At 37.3% G+C, this 24837-nt stretch overlaps 1 protein-coding gene across 1 annotated transcript; it reads left to right on the forward strand.

Moving 5' to 3' along the window:
- Nucleotides 1-1569: 1569 nt before the first annotated feature.
- Nucleotides 1570-19072, forward strand: HNRNPLL (heterogeneous nuclear ribonucleoprotein L-like). The gene is made up of 12 exons (XM_009704600.1): nt 1570-1687; nt 2977-3214; nt 6995-7097; nt 9392-9477; nt 9566-9638; nt 13534-13605; nt 15292-15509; nt 15670-15791; nt 16189-16390; nt 17353-17410; nt 17528-17626; nt 18851-19072. The coding sequence occupies exons 2-12, from the start codon at nt 2984-2986 to the stop codon at nt 18904-18906; spliced, it is 1320 nt and encodes a 439-aa protein (XP_009702902.1). The 5' UTR covers nt 1570-1687; nt 2977-2983; the 3' UTR covers nt 18907-19072.
- Nucleotides 19073-24837: the final 5765 nt, after the last annotated feature.

The raw sequence follows: 24837 nt of genomic DNA on the forward strand, positions 1-24837 counted from the left end.
TTTGATCAGTGCTAGCGCTGTAGACCTCCGCTGATTAATTCAAGGTATGTGGTATCTTATGCAAATATCACTAGTGGTGTTTTCCCACAATAGTCACAGCTCTTATTCAAAGAAATCTGTTGCCACTTAAAATGCTTTCATACGGCAAATGAATAAAATGTAAGCTAAGCTTAAAAAATTGCACAGCAGATTGTTGTGACATCTGATGAAGTCTGAAGTGCTGGCTTTTGGTTCAAACAGAATGGTCAAATCCTTGATTTAAAGAAAAAAAATATGTAATTGTCTTGGGAGAGCTGTGTATGGAACACAGGAATTAAACACACGACTCAATTTGTAGTTATCTGGGATGTGTTTTTTTCCTTGATTCTGTGGTTCAAACAGATAGGGAATAGAGGAATGTCTGTAGCAGTAGTAGCAATCATTGTGGTTACTTAATTACTGAAGCTGAATGCTCACTCCTTTGTGCTACAAATGAGAATCTCTCTCTAGTTCCAAAAGATGCTATACTACTTCTTACGAAAAAGTGAAAAATCAACAAGACTAGATGTGTTAGATCAAACACATTGATGTAGTTGCTAAATTTGAATACATCAAATTTACACTGCTGTTACATGTATGAAATCTGGGTGCTGGTAATTACAGTATATTTTAATATGCCCTTTATTATCTCTAATCTTTCTTTGATTATCTCTCATTATTGGCTTACGTAATTTCATTCTTTTTGTTTTACCCCTCTGTCTTAGAATATATAAGGTAAATCTCAGCTCTGCTTCAGGCTTTACATGGAAAGATGAGTTGATTCCAACCCAAATTCTTCAGTCACACAGAACCAAGACTGTCTGAAATCATAGCAGTAGCTCTGAAAAATGTTCGTAGTGGGAATTCTGTGTGCTAATGTACGACAGCCGAATCTGTTAATGGTAGTGAACCTTGGGGTGAAAAGAGAAAGCAGGCCTGTATGTACAGAAATTGTGAATTTTTAGAAACATGTATGAAGAGTGTTCAGAATTAGAAGGGGAGTTGGGTTTATTTCAAGTATAGTACGGAGCTGGCATCTTCTTGCATTGTGGGACACAGCTCTGTGGACATTAGAAAAATAATAAATTTTTCTTCAGTTTACTGATGGCCCTTGTTTGTTCTTGCTTTTTTTATCCCCCTAGCCTGTCTCAAACAAATATTGGCAAAAACAAACAGGAAGAGTGTCAGAAATATTTTAGCTATTGTGCATGCCCAAGTATTTTTTTTAATGCTTTTAACAAATAGAGTGGAAGATCTCCTGCAATTCAACCAAGTATTAAATAGGCTTTTTTTTTTCTATATTAGAAAAATGTTGCCTGTGCAAACACATTAATTAAATCTGCAAAGCATTTTATTTTAAGTAGATTTCAGCAACTGAACTTGGCAATCTGTTTGGAAAGAAAAGTTAAATTATTTAAAATATGCTTGGATTGTACATCTAGATGGCTGCTTCTGGACCCAGTGTAGTGTCTGCCAAATATTTAATTTTAGTTAATGATAGCAGTATTCCTTGTTCTGTGTTGAATTTTAAAATGTCATTTCGTTGCTAGGATGCCGGGGGAAGTCATCACAAAGTCTCTGTTTCTCCTGTCGTCCATGTCCGAGGGCTGTGTGAATCGGTTGTGGAAGCAGATCTTGTGGAAGCTCTTGAAAAGTTTGGAACCATATGGTATGTCACGCAGTCTAAAGTCATGTCTGTGGACAAGTTGGGAGCATTATTTAAAAGTCTCTTGGACCTCTTTAAATGCATTATGACAGCCATTTGAAATCCGGAACTTAGTTAATAGTAAAACATAAAGTTTTTCTAGTATGTGAAGATTCTGTGTTTCTGTACATGGCAAATCTGATCAAGCAGTTGCACTGTCTGCGTGCCCTAGTGTCTGCTGTCAGACTTCAGTAGCACAGCTAGTCCTGGCCTTGATACGAGCTGTAGCTAAACTGAATTGCAGAACAGCATGAGGGTGGTTGTCTTGATATTAGTGAATATACCAAAAATAAGGACGGGCCACAGAGCAGATGATGCTTTTTCCTATGGTTTAGCATGGGAGGAGTGCTTGTGATACGGTAGGTCCTTCAGAATGAGATGGTTATTCAGAGAAAGCCCCTTCAAAGGTCATATAGCCTAAAGAGTCCTCATCTATGAACAAAATAGTAAAGGTAAATGGGTAGAGCCAGCTTATTCTGAATTTTGAATGCTTCTTGTCAGAAACGTGCATTTCTTTTCAAGTAAATACATGTATTGAGGTCAAATAGGGCTTTGTAAATAGTACTAATAGTATTTTTCACTGCCTTAATGTTTAAATAATTGAATTATACTTGTACCAGTTTATTAAAATAAATAAAATGAAATGAGCACAAACTTGTTCAGGAACACAAATAGGTACATTTTAGCCTGAGAGTTTTACTTTTCAAAAACATAAATCAGCTGACAGAGCTTCTTGAGTTTGTCTGTGTCTGAATTTGGTTAGCTAGAATACTTCTGTTTATTTCCTCTAAGGTAGTTTTGTGTTCAAAAATAGTATTGTAAATTTCTTAGCAACAGCAAAGATGTTTAATGTATCAGCTTTGAATGTGTTTTATAGTTTGCATTTACTTTGATCCTTTACGTCATAAATGGCTTTAGCAAGTTGGTTTTTTTTAATATTAATTGTAGTTCTAGTAAGTTAGTAAATGATTAATTGTTTGTTATATTGGTTGAATATTTTTATGCATTAAACTTTTTCAGGAAAACAACTGCTTATTACTTATTTCTCTTACAGCTGCATTTCTTTGTTTTGTGCAAATGCTTTAGAAATGTGTTGACCAGGTTCGGGAAGCGTGAGCAGGGAGACCTACCTTCCTTTTCTGTCCTTGTTAGGAATTGTTTAGAAAAAACCTATCATATATAACAGTTACAGGACTTTGGAGTTGTTTTGAGTAAGCATATAGGAAAACTTACTGTAATGTTTCTCTCACCAGCTATGTCATGATGATGCCATTTAAGCGCCAGGCTCTGGTGGAGTTTGAAAATGTAGAAAGTGCGAAGAAATGTGTAACGTTTGCAGCAGATGAACCTGTATACATTGCTGGACAGCAAGCCTTTTTCAACTACTCGACAAGTAAGAGGATTACTCGGCCAGGGAACACTGATGACCCATCGGGTGGAAATAAAGTTCTCCTGTTGTCAATTCAGAATCCTCTCTATCCAATTACAGTGGTATGTTTCTTCTTCTTTTTTTTTTTTAATAAAATAATAAAAGGTAGGCAGCAGCAATCTCTGTTACATTATTTCCATTGTGTACTATTTGTTAAAATTGTAAACTGTTTATCTGGGTTAGGAATTAAATTCACCTACCAAAGCTTTACACTGTCTTCACATAAGTAGCATGCGTGTTCTGGAAAAAAGTGTTTTTTGAGATGATTCAGTCTCGTTGTACAGATATTTTGCAAAATTTGAAGACTTAAGTGGTCAAGATTTCGAAATGCTTAAGTTGCCACATGCTTCTGAAATATTTCCAAATAAGTTGCCACAACATCAGGAATGTCATTTAGCTTTTAGGCTCTGAGCAGTGTATGTTTAAATAGTAAGTAATTTTTCCAGTAGGAGGGGTTATTTTATTGCAGTCCTTCATTCTTAAGTATTTTGTTTGTGGAAAGTTGAAACCTTCATCTGTTGATGATCAACTCCAGTTTGATGGAATCTTCCTCACTTTTATTTCACTTTTCAGTATTTCAAGTCATAACATATATACACTTGCATCCTAATTTATTGCCATCTATTTGTGGCACACGTGCATGTTTTTTTAATGATACAGATATTTTTTGCTAGTATTTAAGAATGCATGTCTTCTCATGCATTGAATCCTTGTACTTTTCGTAGAGATTTTATAGCACACACTGAATTGCACAGAAAGATTTCAGGAAAAATTTAAAAAGTCTGCTTTAAACAGACTTCTAATACTGTGAAACAAGCATAAGTTACTTTTTCTTAGGTAAATATACAGGATAGTATGGATCAATCAAAGTGTTTGGGTTGTGTGGAACCATATAACTTAATGCAAGTATTAATTTTTTTTTTAATGTGCTGTATATTATGTTAGCAAATTGATCGAAACGTAACATTCCTGAAATTACTTCAAACAGTCAGTTCCATGTCATGCTTTTTGCTTCACTGTATTGTGAATATCAGTAGGTTTTTGCTTGTTGATTGATTAGTGGATGATGAATTTTCTTTCTCGCATCAGTTTTCTTTATAGAAAACCATGGTAAGGTATGAGTTGCTTTTTCATCAGTGTTTAAAAATATACCTGCTTTGAGCTGTGTGAACAAATCCACTGACTAAGTTAAGGTATTCTTTGCATGTGACTATAATACAAATTTTGGAAACTACATTTCATTCATGCATTTTAAATTTGGCATCCATAAGCAGCTGAGTTGAGCGTAGATGCTTGAGGAAACTGGTGGCAGAAGCATTGTTCTGGGCTAGGAGAGTTTCATGGAAATTCTGAGGCTGAAGCCTCTAGCCCAGTAGCTCCTTTTGGAAAACAAACAAGCAAACACCCCCCCCACCCTTCCTTCCTGCTGCCCCCAGCAGTTTGTCTAGAGTATACCAATGAGCACCAGAAGCACACAGATTTCCAAATTACTTGCAAGCATCAGAGCTCATTGAAGATAGTGTAGACAGTAGTGCCATAGCAACTGGGAAGAGCAATTGTATCCATAACAGCTAGGAATGTGATCAGAAAAATAAAAATTTTGCACTTGGCCAACAGGTTAAAGAAACAGTTAACTTAAGAATGCCTCAGGCAAAGTCTGCATTTACTAAATAAAAACAAACACACACTCCCAAACAAACAAGTAAAAAACCTGCAAAAAAAACACAAAGCCCAACACCACCTCTTCCTCATCAACAGTTTTCTCTCCTTAAATTTGAACTACAGTTAGACAAAATAGGTGAAAAATTGAAACCAGTTTTAAGTCTGAATAACTGCAATAAACTGTTTCATAGTTCTTAAGAGCTTTTTTCCCAAACAAAGATACATGTTTTGCAGAGAAACTGGCCTGCTCAAGGGCATCTTGTGGAAAAAGCTAAATTGTTCTAAAATTTTGTTGCAGCTTATTTCCTCCATTACAATTGTGACTTGCTTCTTTCCTAGCAGAATTTTTTGAGGGGTGTGGCGATGAAAGGCAAGAAGGGCAAGTTAACTGTATTTAGTTCCTAATAGCTTTCCACCCCTTCATGATGGGGGGTTGATGTTTTGAAAAAGTTTTGCCTAAGGTGTCATATATTTGTCTTTGAAGCTCTGTTTCCCAGTTTCCTCTCTGTGGGCAGAACTTTATCAGGGATTTGTCTGTAAGAACAGACAAATCTGTCTGTTCAAACAGACCTTTTCAAAGTGACCCCTGCTGCTGCAGTCATTACTGTCTGTTCAGCTATACCTCTGCTGTTGCCTCACTTACCTTCTAAACCTACTGTACATGCACAGGGAAGGTGTGGTATGCCTTGGCAATTGAAATGTTTTAAACTTAACTATCGACTTCTTTTGAGATTAGGTTGCTGCACCTCCTTTTTATGATATTCCAGTATGTATATAATGCTAGTGTTGATTTTTTTTTTTTAAATGTAAAATATCCTAGGTTACTGTATCTTGTGAATCACTTGATTGATTTGGTAAGCTAAAGTAGCTAAAGCTTTCCTAGTTTCTTGTTGGGGGGGTGGGGTATGTGGGGGTGTGTTTGTTTTGGTTTTAGGAAATACAGCATGCCCTCCAGCCCTTTGCCTCCCAACTGCTCTGCTATTCTGCAGAACATAATAAGAAATACTATACCTACTTCTTTTCCCCCTTCTCCCTCTTGTCCCCCAAATAAACCTGAGGATGTACACTAAGATCTTGGAATGAGCATTTTGGAAATATTTCATTTACATACAAAGAAAGGAAGGGAAAAATAATTGTGGTAGAGTGTTTCACTGAGATGTCAGTGCCTTTGCCTGCTAGGTTTAGCTATGAAACTGGCGGTCTAGTAAAGCTTATGTGCTTTCAGCTGTTTGAACATAATCTAAGAGGTGAATTGTTTCAAGAAAACACAGTTCCTGTTTGTTCAGGTTCTCAAGCCTGAGCCTTGGGAATTCTGAGTATGGGTGTATAATCACTCTAAAATAAACTTATTTTTCTTGGCCAGATTCATGCTGGAGACTAGTTTCTGGTACCATGATGTCCAAATTGTTATGTGTAACTGACTGTTGTTTGAGGTACTCGTAGGACCACATCATAAGCCTGGCCTGATGTGCAGTAAGGCGAGCTTTTCTCCTTGCTGTTTGGTTTTCCTGCAGCACTGAAGATGGTCTTGAATTTTATTGGTTCCTTTTAATATAGAAAAATGCTGGTGAAAGCAGTCTTAACAATGAGTTTACATGCATCCAGTGTTTCCTGTCAGAAGTTTTCTCTGCCTTAAGTGGAGAGAAGCACAGCAACCACTTGCAGTGTCTTTGAGGTGAATATGATTGAAATTCTTCTTTTGATAAGCTACCTAAGCCTACATCATGGACTACTGCCGGTTACTCTTGTGAAAATGAACATGAACAATTAAAAAAAACTCTCAGCTGCTAGTCTTACAAAATTAAAGTGCTATAGCTACAGTGTCACTTTGCTTTGGTAAAACTACTGCAGTGTGTGCTTAAAAGGGAGCACAGCTTGAGACATGGATGCAATTACTGGGTTTTAACACAGTTGAAGATACCTGTTAAACTGATGTTTGCATAAGTACTTCTTATAGAATTTTTTTCCTGTTTTTTTCAGATTTGACTGCCTGTACTATATTAATCCATAAAAATGCTAATCATGAATGTATAAATTGTATAGGGCAAATTATAAAAGAAAAGTTAACAAGGCTTTTATTTGCTCTTTGGCATTTAAATGCCAATGCAAGAAAATGTTCTGTGGACCTAAAATGTTTGAAATTTCACATCTGACTAAAATATTTTTTTCTTCTTCCTTAGGATGTCTTGTATACTGTGTGTAACCCTGTTGGAAAAGTTCAGCGCATTGTTATATTCAAGAGAAATGGAATACAAGCTATGGTTGAATATCCTTTTGAGTGTGGTTGACTTTTTTTTCTGTAGGTTCTTGACTGTAGATGGGATTTAACATGAGAATGTAAAAAAAAATCCTGTGTAATTTTGAGACCAAATTATTTTTTAATTTCTATCTAAACCATGGTAATTTCTAATTTCTGTATGTCTATAAGACAAAATAGCACTTACATATTTCATCTTTATAGGAAAATTACATTGTAAACAATGTCTTGATAACTGTGTTTATAGGTGGCCCTAAGACTAATAATTACAGACATGAAATATGTCATAGATTTGACAACACATTGTACATGAAAGTTTCATGGCTTCTGCCTCTGTTGATACTCAAGAAATGGGTAAGGGATTGCAGAGGTGCAGTTTGACTTCTTCAGGCTCTTCTAAAATAGTCCTAATATATACTGCTTGTCTTACTATCCTGACTTTAATAAAGCACGAGACCAGCTTAGGCCTCCTTGACCTGTTTATCATGTGTTGAGGAAATTCCCTGCCCTATTATCCTACTGTTTACTGTCTTTGTAGCGTTAAGTTGTACACGAAGTCAATGTTCAGAGTTGTTAATGTGTTACTGCAGTTTGCAAAGTGCAAAGTCTGATATGATTACGCCTTAGTTTATAAAACTGATAGCCCTCTTCCTAAAGACTGATTACGCTCCGTTTCTGAGCTGTTATCTGGACAAAATTGTACCAAAATCTCAGAAATTCCTTTGTGATTTCAGATGGTACTGATGTGGCAGGCTTTATTAGTGAGTCACTTCTCTAACATATGACTTAATGGTGGCTGCATTGATGGTTTGCCAGGCAAAAAGAATTACCCTAACCTCCATAAAAACAAACTAATTGCTATGTATCTATGTAGAAGACTTAAACTATGTGTCCTAACAGACAGTAGTTTGACTTACTATGATAGTGTGTCGAGTTTGTGGTAAGTGCTGTTGTCTGGATCAGGTGACTTGTACAGTTGGGGGTTATTCTGCATGTTGTGAAAGATTAGCGAAGTTGTGGGGATGGTCCTGCACATGCTCTGAAACTTCTGTCCTTTGAATTAAAATCTGCAACATGCCTGTTATTAAAAACAACCAGCAATTGAAAGAAAACTCACAAATGTGAGCCAAGTAATGCAGCACTGTAGGTAAACAGTTTTGGAGAGAGGGGAAAAAGTGAGCTTCAAGACAAGCCTTGTCTGAAAAGTTCCAAAAATTTACTCAAATTTCAATGCTAATTGAAGTACCCATTACTTCTGCAGATGTGCTCCCACAGTTCTAGCCAGTCTCAAACAATTTCTCAGAGGTCTGGGAGGCTTAACTTTTCTCACTCTTAAATTCCACAGTGAACCTACATGACCTTGGAAGAAGGTGGGCTGCAGGGATGTGGTAAAACACAAGGGATATGCTGTTGATTCAGACTACTTCCAGAATTTCACTGAATTACATCAAAAGATGGCGCAAAATATCTAGTCTACTGCAAGGTTCAGGCTCTCTGACACCCTATGTTATTGAGTATGTATGAGATTGTGGATTGCCACGCGCCAAGGCTCAGGTACATATTTCTGCTAGTCATAGAACTAATCTTGGAGTATGTAGAGGATACCTACGTGTTGGAGCCTGGTACATGCATCTGCGTTCAGCAGTGCATTTAAAGCAATCTGCTTGTATTTTTTGGTGCAAGATGAGTATTTGTTCATTCAAAGTATCTCTCTTGGTTCTGTGGTTTTATTTGGCTAACAAGCTAAAAAGGGCGTGCTCGCTCTTGGTTATTTTCACTGTAAAGTAACTACTGAGTTCATGTTCTCCATACCCACAAATCTCTGGTTAATGCTAGCTGTGGGAAGGGATGTGCTGTCTTAAGTCGCGCCTTCTCACCCCCAGACTCTGGTCTCTTCCCAAATGATGCAGCTTAAACTTTCCCTTCAAATATTCTCTAGGCTTGCTGGTAACTTTCTCTGTCCTCTGATGAAAATTACTAAATCCACCAGAATATCACCTTCCAAACAGCACAAGCTCATAAACAAAGCTGGCATTTATATAATCCACACTGAAGAATGTACTAATTTATGAATGGTCTCATAATGTGCTGCTTACATCTCAAAACCAGATGCTTAATGTAAGTTGAGCCCATGTATAATATATACCAACTTTATATATAAAGTTGGTAATTTTATATTGAAGTCTGTATAGAGTTCTTGTAAGGTATGCAATAGTGAAATATCTGCAGGCTACAAAAATAAAGTCATATCAGAAGAAAGGGACATGAATGAGGCACCTGGGGAAAAAAATCCTTAACGTGATGTGTATGTTTGAATCAGTGTTTTGTGCCCAGAAGGCGAAGGCTGCACTCAATGGAGCAGATATCTATGCAGGATGCTGCACACTGAAAATTGAATATGCAAGGGTAATGCTTGGACCTTCTCTTTTAATTTTGCTAGAAAAAAATATATAATCAAGACTTAACTTTTTTCACTTTTGCTTTATTTGAACAGCCAACTCGACTTAATGTTATTAGAAACGACAACGATAGTTGGGACTACACTAAACCATATCTGGGCCGACGAGGTAGGTTTTCATATGTTATCGCTGTAGATGTTTGACTATACTAATGGCAATCCTTTATACGTGGTCAGGCTGTATCGCAGTAGTCATTTCAAAGCAAGCCAGTGCTGCTGAAGGCTGTGTCCACAAGCCAGGAAATTATCCCTGAGCCCTAGTGCCCCCTACTGCCGTGTGCTTGAGCCACTTAGTTCAACAAGGAGCCCACACCTGCAAGCACCTTCGCAGTTCTCAAGGACTTGCATTTCTCCAAGCAGCTCTCTCTCTTTGGAGGAGAGGAAACCTGGTACAGACTATTCCTTACAAACTACAAACTTGCACACTGCTTCTCCTTCGAAAGGACTCTTTTCCCCTATGTTGGACGAGGCATTAAGAAGGATAGAGGACTTCAGCAGGCTGACTCTACACTTCATCATGCACCACATCGGCATCAGCAAAAAAACCCAAACAAACAAAAAAACCCTCTGAAAAAACTCAGACTTGCAATTCACCTTGTCTGCATACTGCATGCACCACCACCACAAGTTTTTAAAGGAGGACACTTTCAGTACTTCAGATTTGTATGGGATGAATAACATGACAGACTGTACCCATTCTGTTCAAGTTTGTATGTATGCTGGTCTTATTTCCCTTAAAATTACAACTGAAAAATTGAAAACCTCCAAAATTAAGAATCTCTCTTGTTGATATCATTGACGTTGTAATCTTTTTATTACTTGCTGTATGTGAGAGTTGCATTCAGTCTTAACAGTGTAAATATTGTCTAGTAGTAGGGAAATTTAATCCTTATCTGTAGATAGTTGGAACTGAGCAGTGCAATATCAGATAGGTCCCCTCAGTTATATTTAAGTTTTAAAAATAGGGAGATTCATAATTGGTGCAGGCATACTGTCTCTTAAGTACTCATCTGTAAAAATTACCAGCGCTTAATTCATGTCAGTGGAAAAAACTATGAGTATATATGTAAAGACAAACTGCTGTGTAGCCTAACTCCTGTAAAGTGTTTATTTTAAAAAACCAAAACAACTGTAACTATTGAGTGCAGTGTTCAGTAACTTATGTACAATAATGTGTGCAATGTAAAGTTAGAAAAGTGAAGACAATGTGTCCAAGATAGAGTATCTACTTATCAAAGGCTATATGAGAACCAGGGCTTTGGCTGTCTCAAGTGATACACACTTTCAAAGTAATTCTGCAGAGACACTGGGCTTGTAAAACTGTTGTACAACTAAAAACTTAGGGCTTGAATTTTCAAAATGAAGTTCTTGTAAAAAGTTAACAAGGGAGCTACAGTATTGGTTGCAGCTTGTAGATTATGACACTTTGTATCAGGATTCAAACTTTTTTCTCAAATTCCTGAGTTGAAAAAAGAATTTTGAAGAAACTCAAGGGCAAGAAACAAATATGAAGGTTTGAATTTGAAAAATCTGAAGGATTAATTTGATCCTCATATCTTTTGATCATTGCAGTGTTTGGAGGCTGACTTGTAACGTTGTACATCTAATTACATTATCTAATTGGTCTGCAGATAGATATGGCGATATGAACTAAATATTTCCCAAGCTAGAGAAAACAGTGGAAAATGAAAAACTTAGGATAGGTACGGCTTGGTCTTTCTCAAGAACTCTCACTCTACCCTTTTGTTACTTTGACAGCCTGTCTATTTTCTATACATCACTCTACTACACATAAGAGGAAAAGAAGTAGACTTGTATTTTTTATATATATAGCATGCTATATTGTATATAGCATGATTTTTCATTTACTGTGGCCTACATCCATTTATCTAGAGATGGGAATGTAAGTTGAATGAACACTGAAATGTACTTAAAGCAGGCATCTAGAGTGATTTTACCCATAAAGTAATCAAGGACTTTTTTGAGAGAGAGTTTTTGTACTCTTGCAGCAGCATTGTTTAGCATTTGAACTTAATGTGATCTGACTGCAGCAAACAAGATCTTAGCCCAAAGGAATTTCATTCTGAGGACAGGCATGCTAATACATCCTTTCAGAATTTCACACCCCCCCCTCAAATCTTGGGAAGGAAATGAATTTTGGTAATGATTTTTTTTAAAGAACTGTTTTTAGTTCTTTATGGTAACAAATTAGAGACTTCCCCCATAGTATTTCTCCGCTTAAGTAAACTTGTAACAAGTGCCTGGTGCTGTGAACCCCTATTTCACTAGACTGAGCTGAAAAAAACACTTGACAGTTAGTATTCTACGTGCTTTTAGCCAGAAAATTTAAACTGTGGTTTAGAGCATTTCTTTTGGTGGTAATACCAGCATATGCCATGACTCAAGGGCCTGATTTAAAAACAAAACCAAAAAACAACGTCCCAAACTTAAACTAGGTTATAAAGAATCTTTCCTTTCAGAATGATTTTTAACACAGATCAGTTCTCATGTTTCAGTGCCTGTTGGCACAATTATTTTTATTGACAGTTGAGAGACTTTTTTCAAGGAAGGAAAAAAGTATGGGGCAGGGAGAGAACAGTGGACTTATACCATCATGAGGAGGAAATACTTGTCAAACTATTTTTTCCAGAATTCTTTATTTGAATAATATTGTCCTTTACTATATTACTGTGTGCAGTTTCAAAGGATTTAACTTCACAGACTGGAATTATAAACTTGATTTTTCTGAAAGATGATTGCTGCATACAGTTTAAATGGTCAGAATACTTGAGATGACTGTGCATTTGCTTTCTAGAGCCAAGAACCAGAGCTGTTACCCTGAAAAGGGAATGGAAAACCAGAACTTGACAAAAGTAATCTTTCTTATATATATTTGAAGGCATTCAGCACTGTTCTCTCTTCAGGCTTTATTGCCAAAGTAAACATCTAACTTGGAATCTGTCCTCAAAATCCTGAGCAGAAAGGGCACATGTGTTTTCATCTCCCACTGTTGTGTTGTCTAATGCGAATACTTGTGTTTTTCAGGGGAAATACTTCCAGCTACATTGGGCTGGAGTTGCCGTTTTCAGCAGTCATACTTAAATTTCCTGGGAACTGTTGTAAACTGATAAATGTCTTGCCCCATCTTTTCAATGTGGCTTTTTTAATTGTGAGAAATCAATTGTTGCTTACCATAAAGAAATCTGGAGGTTTAGATTTTCTTTGTCTTGCAGCGTGGATCTGATTAGAAAATACAGCTTTGGCTGTGATGCACTGCTTTCCTCCAGTAATGTAGACCCCTTGCTTAACTTTATATCCTAGAGATCTGGGTTTTCTTAAAGGATTGACCGTTGTTTAAGTGCATTATTCAGTGATGTTTTTCTTCAGTTGAACTGTAATATGCTGCTGATAATGCAATAATGTACAATCCTTTCAGCACGCCCATAAATCAGTAGGTGTTCTGTAAATATATATGTACACATATGTAATGCTCTCTGTTTACTGATTGTGAAACCATGTAATACAGGTTGTTGTTGGCTTATGCTGAAACTTCTTGAAAGAAGCCCACTTTGAAAATGTGTTGCTGTTGAAGCTAATATTATGATTCAGGTACTGTCTTTCAAAAGTACTGCATTTCAAATTTGTTTTAAGAGACGCGTAGGTAAATCCTGCTGTATGGTGTTATCTATACTAATGTGTGGTGTTTGTTGAGGAAAACTATTGGATATTTCCATAAACTTTAAATGTCTGCATCTCCTCATTGGCCACTGCCCCCAGTCAACTTAAGTGCAATTTGTTATACAGATGGCAGTCTTTTAATTTTGGTGTCCCAGGGCTACAGCTTGTGGTTTTTAGATGTATAATGAATGAGAAATCGTTTATAAAATTAACAAGGACTCAAATTACTTTTTTGCTTCTTAACTAGAAGCTTTGTGTCTTAACTGGAGAAATCAAGTGCATAGTTGTGCATACTAAACTGTTTTCTTTCCCTTCACACATGTTAGACAGAGGGAAGGGCCGCCAGAGGCAAGCTATTTTGGGAGAGCACCCATCATCATTTAGACATGATGGTTATGGTAAGTAACATAGGATGACAGGTGGTTATGATTTCTTTACATGTTATGTGGAATTCTAAATGTTCAATCAGTGCTTAACTGTGGACCCCTATAGCATGAGTAGTTAACTATTGTGCTGTATGTGCGGTGCTGTCAGTCCACATTCTGAAAATGCTAGTGATTCACTGAAATCTGTCATTTATTACTGTACGTCTTCCTTTCACGGAGAGCATCCGGCTCTACAAATGTATTCCTTGGAAGAATGTTTCCTTCCAGTTGCCATCATCCTAGCAATGGATGAAAAATGACATCTGTACTGGGAAAGCAGTTTTCTTGTAGAAAACGGCAACGTAGCTTGAACAATGGTTTGATGCAACACAGAGTTCTTTGATGTTCTTGCATGCAAAGCTTTGAGTTGTGGGCTTTGCATTTCTTCTAATTTAACTAATTCTGAAAAGGTATAGCTACATCAGTGTATAAGAATGATGTTTTGGAATTAGTGCTATAAAGTGCTGCAGTTGTTACCAGTGCTGTCTGTAAATGAAGTCTGCTGTCACTTTCATATGTTGGACCAAGACCTCAGGATTGAGAAACTAATGTCCCCAGTTAGATGTGACTTTTCTAGTTACTTACTCTCTTAACTGTCAGATGCTATGTGATTTGTCTTGCCTCTTTCTTTGCAAATGTATTTATGATATTTTATAATGTAGGCTGATGTTCTACCTACTTTTTCCCAACGTTCTTTAAATCTCCAGAATTTCCAAGTTCTGCTTTGTATTCACGGATGTTCTTTTTTCATTCTTCTGATACACCCTTCTACCTTAAATAATGTGGCGTTCTCCTCCTATACCACTGTCTCCCTCTCATTACTGCTTTTTGGTGGGGAAAAAAGGACAAAAGGTTCCTTTTGTACTTGGCTTATGTGAATTTCACACTATTTTTTGTCTCAGAAGGACATCGATCCTCTCCTTGGTCTGTAAGACTCATGTTTTCTATAAACAGAAGTATTGCATCCTAGTAATGTCTCTTCATTAAAGAAAAAAAAAATATTTGTTTATTTCAATTATTTCAATGAAACATGTCACTTTACCCGTAGTGGAAAATAGGACAGCTTCATTTTGCATTAATGCAGGGGTTTAAGTATTCCTGTTTGTTCCAAATGACCAGTTTGTAGAAAGGCAGTCTTCTGACTTAATCTCTTATCTCTGGAAAAGAGCTGTGTCATCTCCTCTCCTGACCTCTGGCTAAAAGTTCACTCCTTTTGGTTTGTTTTCCTTTCTTTGTAATACTCTTTCTTGGTGTCACGTAGCTCTGTAAGTAGACATGGCAATATTGCTGAAGGTTTATTTTAAGTATTTCTTCTGATAGGTTTATGTTCAAATATTTTGTATGGTGCAGGGAAGATACTATTTTTATAACTACTGAAATACCTTTTTTCACTTGTGTATAAAAACAATACCTTGAAACACCTCCTTCTTGTCTAGTAAAGTAAGAAGAGACTTGGAACATGAAAAAGAATAGGAGAGGGTTTTTTTTTGTTTGTTTTTAGTTTTACTGTTTTTAAATTGGAAAAAGAATTAATGGAAACTGCTGTAACACTGTTCCTCCCCTCCTTTAAATATGAATTATGTGTGTGGGCTTTAATGCATGATTAAGTAGCGAAACTTGTTTCAAACAATATGAAAGCATGGTCTTTCATCTCTTTAGGTTCGCATGGTCCTTTGTTGCCCTTGCCGAGCCGGTACCGAATGGGATCTCGAGACACTCCAGAACTTGTTGCTTATCCATTGCCCCAAGCATCCTCCTCTTACATGCATGGTGGAAATCCTTCTGGGTCAGTTGTCATGGTTAGTGGGTTGCATCAGCTAAAGATGAACTGTTCAAGGGTCTTCAACCTGTTCTGCTTGTATGGAAACATTGAGAAGGTAAGGTGTAATTTATTAGAAACTTGGAAACTACTATAGTAATTTTAATTGTTTTGGAAGAAACCTGGCTGACATGGTCTAACACTATTTGCTAATAACTTACAAAACTCTTGGTTGGGGTGTTTGTTGCCATGTCATTTTTTTCCCTTATCTATCTTAGGTGAAATTTATGAAGACTATTCCAGGCACAGCACTGGTTGAAATGGGTGATGAGTATGCTGTAGAAAGAGCTGTCACACATCTCAACAATGTGAAGTTGTTTGGAAAGAGACTTAATGTCTGGTAAATATGTTTTATCAGATTAATAGCCTACCAGTAGGCAGATGCAATGAGGTTGCAAACGAACAATATCCCATTGTTCTGTTATCATTGTTGGAGTTATGATTTCCAATTTGCAAGTATTATTTATTTATTGCTGCTATTTTATTTATATTAATGAAACATATAGGCATTACATGGATTGGCTCTTAATAAACTGTATTCCCTCGTTTGCCTTATCCATCCTTTCTACATTTTTTTAAGGAAGCTGTCAAATCCAACCCATCTTGTTCTCCTTCTATTTCAGATTGTTGTAAAGAAATGTCAGCTCTGTTCTGGTTAGATCAATCATCTGTGTGCAAAGTATGTAAGTCATAATTATTTAAGAAACTTTAACTACATATATATCCTTAAATCCCAGTGTTTCCAAGCAGCATTCAGTAGTTCCAAGCCAGATATTTGAACTGGAGGATGGCACGAGTAGTTACAAGGATTTTGCAATGAGTAAGAATAATCGCTTCACCAGTGCTGGCCAAGCATCTAAGAACATCATCCAACCACCCTCTTGTGTACTGCATTATTACAATGTTCCGCTGTGTGTAACTGAAGAAACATTTGTAAAGGTAGGCAATTGAAATGACTGTGACATACAGTGCTTTGGGGCTCTATTCTAGCTTTACACTGTGTTACTTTTAAAAAGAAATACCTGGGATAGTTACAGCATAGTGACTGGAAGAGAACTGGTTTTTAAAATAGGTTTGTAGCCTCTTTATATAGAAGCTGCTATATGTTCACAATTCTGGCATTATTCTTTCTATTTATTTATTTATTTATTTATGGGAGAAACAAGATCTTGAAATAAAGTTGAGGAACTTAATGGGTGGTTTTTTGTGGAGGAAGAGGAAAAGACTCACACAAAGCCAAATACAGGGAAAGTTAGGACTACAATTTGCAAAAGATTTACTGCCTCCCTGAGATAGTTGTTCTAATGACTGCTAGGATGTTTTGGAATGGAGAGAAGCATGCAGCTGAACAGTTTGCACAGCTGAGTCCTAAATGAACTCTGGATGCTTAAAACATGCAGTACTGGGCCTCTCAAGTGGAGGCAGTGGTAAAACTGGTCACAGTTCAGCGAGTTCTTTTTAAGTTCAATAAATTTTTTGAATTTTTTTTCCCAAGCTCTGTCTGAAAGTTAAGTCTGGTTCATGAGTAATGTGCTTGTGTATACAACTTCTGAGCTACTGTATTGAAGTGGGAATGTCAAAAAGAAGAGCTTGTTTTTATTTAAATATGTTGTTTGAGGTAGTAGTGCTATCAGTACTCTAACAATTTTTGTGCCTATAAAATCATATTTATCATGGGACAGCACAGATATGGGAGCCTTGTTTTGCATATTATGGAATGGTATTCTAAAGAGTTGCCAATCTAAACATATTTTTAAAATAATAATTTGCTATAAATTCTTGGAAGCTCTTTCATAGAGTCAGTATTTTCCTTTTTGTGTGTCTCTTCCAGGAACTTGGAATTTTTGCTAATGTGTTTATGTGCATTTTTAATGGAGTTTTACCTCTTATTTTTGTGACAGTTATGTGAAGATCATGAAGTTCTCAGCTTTATTAAATACAAAGTGTTTGATCCAAAACGTAAGTAAACTTTGACCTGTTTGGCAGGTTATTTGAATTCCAGTTTTGATAAGAACATATACTGTCAGGAGACGTTACTGATCCCCTCCTTCCCTTTTTTATTTCTCATTTTCACAGCTTCTGCCAAAACACTCTCTGGTCTGTTGGAATGGGAATGTAAGACAGATGCGGTGGAAGCTCTCACTGTACTTAATCACTACCAGATAAGAGTCCCGAGTAAGTCAGTTTTACTGATCTTACTGCTATCATTTTTTCTCTTGTTTTCTTTCGTGTTGATACTGCCTTTGTAACAGGTGAGGCTTCAGCAGCTCAATCTGCAGCTAAAAACTATCATTTTTATTATATGTATATGCTATATTTTTTATATATATGCACATACACTGTACTATATATATTACAGTGTACAAATACTATATATGTTACAGTATTTAATACCTAGTTTAGGTTCCATTGTTTCTATCTAAATGGTACTCTCTGTTTTTGAGTCAACCTATAAAACTCAAAATATGCTCTGCAACTTTGAAGTTACAGAAGGATGGAGAAAAAAAATTGGTTTGGGATAAAAAGAAGGCAGGCAGGAAAAGCATTAAAATCCACTGTCATCAGAATCAAACAATGGATAATGTCTTACTGAATTTTAAAAAAATATTACTGATAACATACCATTCACAATTTCAGATTTATCTCAGTTTGGAGAGGTGGTAACAGCTGCAGCACTTGCTCTTTCAACATGAAAAAGGCAAATGCTAATGTATAATCAAATATAGCTATCACAGGAAAAGACAGTGTTTTAAAACAAGGACTGCTGGTTAAGACTTGCTGTAATAAGATTGTCTGAGGCTGGCTGAACCAGGAGGACATATCTTCCATTACCTGAGAGGCAAATGTTTGCTGCTGTCCATGAGTCTTGGCAGCCTTTCCAAATAGAGGGGGATTATTTTATGCTTTGCTTTCTGGAGGGGCCTGAAGGGTGTGCTGGATGCCCTGCTGTTCTTTTCTCAGTTAAACATACATAAATACTGTTCAGTGCCACTCTCTCTGATAGAAATGCCACATTCTAAGTCTTGACTTCCTTAAATATCTATGCCTTTTGTCTTTGAAACTGCCTGTTAAATACTACGTTTATAAATAGTTCAGCTAGGAAGAGGGGCAGTGTACTTGTACTTGTGTACAGTACAACATTTGAAATTCTACGTACTTTCCCTTGCAGCCAGATTCATCACTTAGTTTGTACATCTAAAAACTGCTGGTAGACTATCAATAACACCTACTTACAGGTCATCTGGTGTCTGCAGGCCACTGGCAGGGCTAGGCAGGGAGCTGTGAACCTGAAATCTACAGAATTGGTAAACTTGTCAGATTATGCAAGGAGATCTTGATCAGCAGGAGAGCTATGCTCAGTAAAATGCCCTGAGTATGTTATATGTTGTCTCTTGACAGATGGCTCCAACCCTTACACCTTGAAGCTTTGCTTCTCTACTTCATCCCATTTATAGACAAGAGGACAGCATGTTAAGAGCGACCTTCACCTTGATTTGCAAGTTTAAAACTACACGTCATTCACAAAGCTCTAAAGTGGTTGTTCTAATGTTGCCTTGTTTCAACTTAATTCTAATATCTTTTATCTTGTTTTATAATAAATGGATGTTCCTTCATAAATACGAAACCGATTTTTTCTTTTTGCCTCTGAGAAGTACATGTTGTAAGCTTACTACAAAGTTTGTATTTTGTTAGTGTAGTATCTTCAAATGTCTAAAGAAGCAACAATAGTATAAACAAGATTGTTTTCTTCCAAAAATTAAATATATTTGCATTTTCGATAATGTTAAAGATTAGCAAGTATTTTTCCATTTGTAGTCTTAATTGGCAGATAGAACTATTACATCACAATTTTAAATGTAGAACTTGTTTTTCAGTATGTTAAGTAGTGAAGTATGTTGCAATACTAAAAAGCTTGTATTTATAAAATGCTTTAATCAGGTTAATGTTGCACATACCGAATTTTTAGCAGTATAGACTTGATTTATAGTTCAAACAAAGCTAATGTAGAAAATTATTAAGTATGTACACGTGTATGGTGTGAATTCATACTTATTTAAAGTGGTTTTGGTGGTTTTTTTTAAAAACTGTTTTCCATTTGCATTAGCATGATGCCATCTATAGCTAGTCCCACCGTAGGGGCCTTTTAAAAATTAAAATTGCAAGCCTGTATCAATGTGTTCATCCTCATTTTCCATAATTTAAACTTAAATCTTTGGTGTTTAACATATCCTCTTGACTTTTTTTTTTTAAGTTGTGGTTATGACATACTAAATGGTAAAAGTTAGATTTGTGAGAAGATTGATTGCAATAGAAACCAAGGTGGTAAAAATGGTTAAAGCAAAAAGCAAACCCCCCCATACTCTCTCATAACTGGACAGTTAATTCAATGTTTTCTTGTCTGATTTATCTTATACATCTGTTATGACCATGAAAGAATTCATAGGGTGAATAGACTCGGCTAGCCTCTCACTAAAACTGAGGTAATCTAGGTGTGATTCAGCTAATGTAACTAATAACATGATGTGAAATTAATGAGGTGAGAAATCTTTCACTTTGGGGAAGATGATTTGTTTTGACTCAGTACTTTGAAACCTCTGTTCTCTCTTCTAGATCTGGAGTTGCATCTTACTTGGGCTAAACCCCAGAGATGGGAATCCAAGCAGGGAAGTCTAGGAGCTGTTGTCCTAGGCTCTGTGTTTGTTCCCCTTTCTGAATTTGCAGCAAAGTGTTTAGGGCTTCTTGTAGTTCTACTCTTAGAGAAGCTATTTTATCAGATATTTTATGTTTTATCATACAAGTTCTTTGTTCTGTCTTTACAGATTTTATCCATATCCATCCTTTATGCAAGATTATTTGTGCAGTATGCTTGTCCTTGAGAGGTTATGTTGCAGTATGTTTACAGACTGTGGGCATTGCAGATGTCTTTAAATACAGGCTGGATTTTCCCCATGCTTAATTTCAAGGCAAATACCCCTTATTATACAAGGGAAAATGTGTCAGCTGTCCTTCAGGTTTTCTCATCAACAGTGATTCATTTTCGCCCGGTCTACCTCCATTTTGTTCATGCTTCAGGTAATGAGTATTTCAGGTATTCAAATCAGGCTTCTAATATGTCTGACCTGGGAACTGAAGGACAGCTGCTCTTTGGCAGCTCTTCCTGCATAGGGTTTGGAATAATACTAGCTTCCTCTCTGGTAGGTAGGAAGCTGACTTGCATTTTATGCACACTGCTAATACTCCTTCGGCTTCAGTGCTTTTCCCTCAGAAATTGCTTCCAGAGAGCTCCAGCGTAGAAGGCTATGCGCCGTATCTTGCTACTTGTCAACAGAAATGCTGGGTACTAGTGAAATGTTTTGTGCTGCCTAGTGTTTTAACTGTAAAAGGTCTCTCCCAGTCATTCATTTCTCTTCCATCAACTTGAATGTTCTGTGGAAACCTGTTTCTTCTGTCATAACTTGCATTGCTATTTGTATTAGTGTAGTTTCAGAAGTTAAGTTATTTGTAGTGGAGCATTAGAAATAGTACATTATCTGTTGGTCCAGTTTGGGATGTAGGATGAGTGACCCTTAAAGCATTCAGGTTTTTTTAAAAAAAAAAGCAAGCACTTTAATGTTTCAGTGTCCTCAGTGGATCACAGCATTCAGTGCCTAAGATCTTCAGATGAAAGGCACCTTTCCTGTGGCTGCCCAGATCAAACAGAGGACAGACTAGTTCCAGGTGTATCTGAGAGGACTTGATACTAGCTGGAAGTCCCAAATGCAAAATGAGTAGCCTGTGCCACATGGGGAAGAAGAAAGGACACTGAAAAATTGTTCAAGCTTCTTTCTCCTTAAAATAATCATCTTATTAATGTTAAAGTTGAGAACAGGAAAGATTCCTTGTTGGTGTTTTGCTGTGAAAAGAAAATAATGTCTTCTCTTGGGCCTACAAGGATGGATGCTTGTCCTCAGGGAGGAATGAGGTTGGTCTCCTCCTTCCACTCATGGGGTCTGTGTTCACCTATAATCTTGCTCTTTAGAACAGAGCCAAAACAGAGGGGCAGGTGAAGAGGTAGTTGCTCCAAGGGGAGTGAAGTTTGTCTATCATTTGGCAGTGGTATTACTATACTTGTTAGATTAAAATTAAACTGTTACGGTCTCTTAATGCAGTTTTTTCTGTCTCTTTTGCATAAGCCATACAAGCAAAATAGTGAACATTGCTATGCACATTCTCTGCTTGTAAGAAGCTGGCATTCACACTGTAGTATCTTCATGTCTGTTCCTCTGTGTTTTTTTTGTTCTGTTTTGGTTTTTTTAAAGTTTATTTTTTATAATTGATCACCTTTCATTGGAGGTAAATGATATATTGAGGTGGAGATCTGTTTGTCTTCTCTCATGATACTCAAATCCTTGTTTATATTCATTTTTCCTTATGTGCAAGAAGTAGGAATAGTTGCTTTTTGACTTTCTATACCACCATAGCAAGGTAGAGTGTATCGCTAGGGTGATATAAGAAAAGACTTAAAAGAAACCATTCAGGAATTGTTTGGGTGTCCTGTTTTATGAAAGGAATGATACAGCTTAATGTGGTGTCACTAAGTCTGTCTTACTAAGGGATAGTGTTTGGGGTAAGCTGGCTTGTATCTGGCTGAAACCCTCTTTGTTGTAATTAAATGCAACTTACTCCTTTTCCTGCTGTGTGTTTTCTTGTGAACAGCGCTTAAACTTGTTTGAATATTATGATGGCTTAGCAGGAGATGTTCAGTCTCTTCTGGTAAATAATATGTCAAAGTCCGGGAACATGAATGCACTTGCTTAATTTTTATTTTTACTTTTTCACTTCTGGGATGTGTTTAAACATCTTTGGGATGTTCTTTGTGTCCTCTTTTGAAAATACCTTGTATTCTCACATCTGTAGCTACTAGTGGGTTTTTTTTAGACGTTTCAGGTTTTTATGTCTATGGTTTATTCCCTTCTGGCAATTACAGAGGTGTTAATAATCAAAAAATAATCTTGTTTGCGTTGTCGTGGCTTTGGCCAGAAATAGTGTACAAGAAGGCATGGGAAAATAAAACACTACTTAAGGGCTCAGCTTCCTGTGAAGAGTTCTTAAAGCACAAAATACCATTATTCTGATTTTGACCTTAAACTAGATGCAGCTGTGCTGCACTTGAAAGCCTCCCACCCTCATATATCCAGTGGGTAAAAGGTAACTTAAGAGTCCTGCTGTAAAACTTGCCTTGCAGTGGTTGCATGTATCAGTTTGCGTGTTTAATGCTATGACCAAGCAGTGCTCTGGCATGTTGTTACAGAAGAGCTGACAGTGCCCTCTGAATACGTGGCAAAAATGTGTCAGCCTTAAGGAAAGAAACCTTGTTGATTTGGGTCCCCTGGTAGCAACGGTCCCAAAGAAAGGGAAAAGCAGTCTGGTGCTGCACTGTTTCCCGTGTGTTGGTTAGCTGTTGATGCTGTGGTGCTGTCCTGCATCATAGGTTGCATTGCTCCAAGACCAGTGAGAAAGGCCTCACTGAATTAACAGCACAAGAGAAGTATGTGTGACCTGATTTGTTGTGAAATCCAAGAGTGAATGGAGAATCCTATCTAAGCAAGGGACGAGTAGTGCTGCAAGACCTCTGGAAGGCAGGCGCTAAGGAACGGGGTGAGCGCAGTTCACTAGACGTGCATTTCTCTCCAGGACTGTCAGGCTCACAAGGGTGAGACCTGGACATTAAACTGCAGCTGGATGAAGTGGTCTGATATGCCGGATCTCACCCAAGGCCGTCCTATCCTAGAAGTGAGGTGTTTTTCACTTCCTTCATTTCTTCTAGATTGTGCTATTTTTGTTCTTAATTGTTATGACTACACGTTTTAAATTAATCTAAGCTCTTCCTAGCCTCCCGTTGCTTCTGTAAGGAATGGTCTGGGAGTGGACTGGAATGTGAAAAATGTTAATAGTATTTACCAGGGAAGTCTGAGCTGAGAAATAGTTGGCATCATTCTTCATCTGTAAAACAAGGGATTTCCATTTTTTTTTCCTCACCTGTTAAACCTTATACATGCTAAGTGAGTAGTAAACAGTATCTTCTCAGTCGCATCATTAAAATTGACAGTTGTGGTGAGGAGTGATCAGATGTGCTCATGTGATACTGTGATGTTTCTAGTATGGCATTTGGGTTCCTTGCAAAAGCTGGTGGGGGCATAGTCTGAGATGAAAATGAGCTGAAACAAATAGCTGTTCTGGGTTTGGGATGATTGAGCCCCCAAGTTCTACTGCTAAAGCACCTGATTTGATAAAAGGGTGAAGAGCTTCTGTTCATCGAGTTAAAAGAACAAAATATTTGTGTTCCATTAAGTCTCCTAATGTGTAATACTTCTTCCCTGTTAAAAACAGAAGATTTCTTTCTCCAAGGATTGTCGTTCCCACAGGATGTGGAGGAACCTAATGCAGCCCGATTACTTGTGCTGTGCTTTGGCCATGTCCCTCTAAAGGAAATAACCTCAGTCCCTTTTCTTGTGTTCAAAAAGCTTTGGTATCTGTCCTGTGCCAAGCCTTCCTGTTCTGGCCTTTCACAGCTAGCTCCCTGGGCTAGAGCCATGCATTAATTCAGATAGGTTTTCTGCTCTTCCTCTGGACTGTTGCAGCTGCTGATGCAAGGTCTTAATTTCTGGCATGATTTATTTAACTTTTTCCTTCTTTGGTGTTCATGGAGCAGCTGCAGACTGAGTGGGTCTTCATGCTAAGGGGAGGAGTACTCCCGCAGGAATGTCCCAGCCAGCCAGCAGCTATTAAAAATGCATGATAATTAACCCTCTTTCCCAAAGCATCCAGGATCCAGGAATACAAATTAGTCCTGGCAGGGGCAGTGTAGCAGTATTCAGAACAAAACACTAAAATGGGCTTGGAGCATGGGGGATGGCTGAGGTTGGCAGTTGCCGCAGAATACAGGATATAATTATTCAATTTCATATAAACCTTTTCTCTCGCTACCTTTTCTTCTTTCCATTTGTGGTCTCATCCTTCTTCAAGCTAGTAAGAAAATTAAATTGCAGCTGTTTGTGTTCCACTCTAATTTAAGTGGGTAGTAGTCAAATAAGCCCCCAGAAGTTACTAGTTGGAGTGCTTCCTTATTAAAACTCTCCTCTCCTGAATTTTCTGTCACTTAGGTGGTTAATACAGCAGACTTCAGATTTTTCAGGAAGCACAATTTGTGTTAGTTGATGCTTTCTCTACCATCTAAGTATAAACTTCTGGCCATTCTAAACTTAATGGCACGGATGCAGGGATTTGCATGTAATATAGATTATGCTTCTATTTTCTGTTCTGTTAACCACAGCGCTGGAACTGCTAAATCAGATTAAATCAGTGGGCTTTAGATAAGCATCCTGTTGAAAGGCTTCAGAAGAGCG

The sequence above is a fragment of the Cariama cristata genome, unplaced genomic scaffold (assembly GCF_000690535.1).
Source record: "Cariama cristata isolate BGI_N322 unplaced genomic scaffold, ASM69053v1 scaffold38707, whole genome shotgun sequence".
NCBI classification, from domain to species: Eukaryota; Metazoa; Chordata; class Aves; order Cariamiformes; family Cariamidae; genus Cariama; species Cariama cristata.

Bases quoted from the DNA above. Each gene is read 5' to 3' on its own strand.
- HNRNPLL (XM_009704600.1), top strand. From the start codon at position 2,984: ATGATGATGCCATTTAAGCGCCAGGCTCTGGTGGAGTTTGAAAATGTA. The intron at 9,478-9,565 runs GTAATGCTTGGA...TTATTTGAACAG, and splicing joins TGAAAATTGAATATGCAAGG to CCAACTCGACTTAATGTTAT. The intron at 15,510-15,669 runs GTAAGGTGTAAT...TATCTATCTTAG, and splicing joins TGTATGGAAACATTGAGAAG to GTGAAATTTATGAAGACTAT.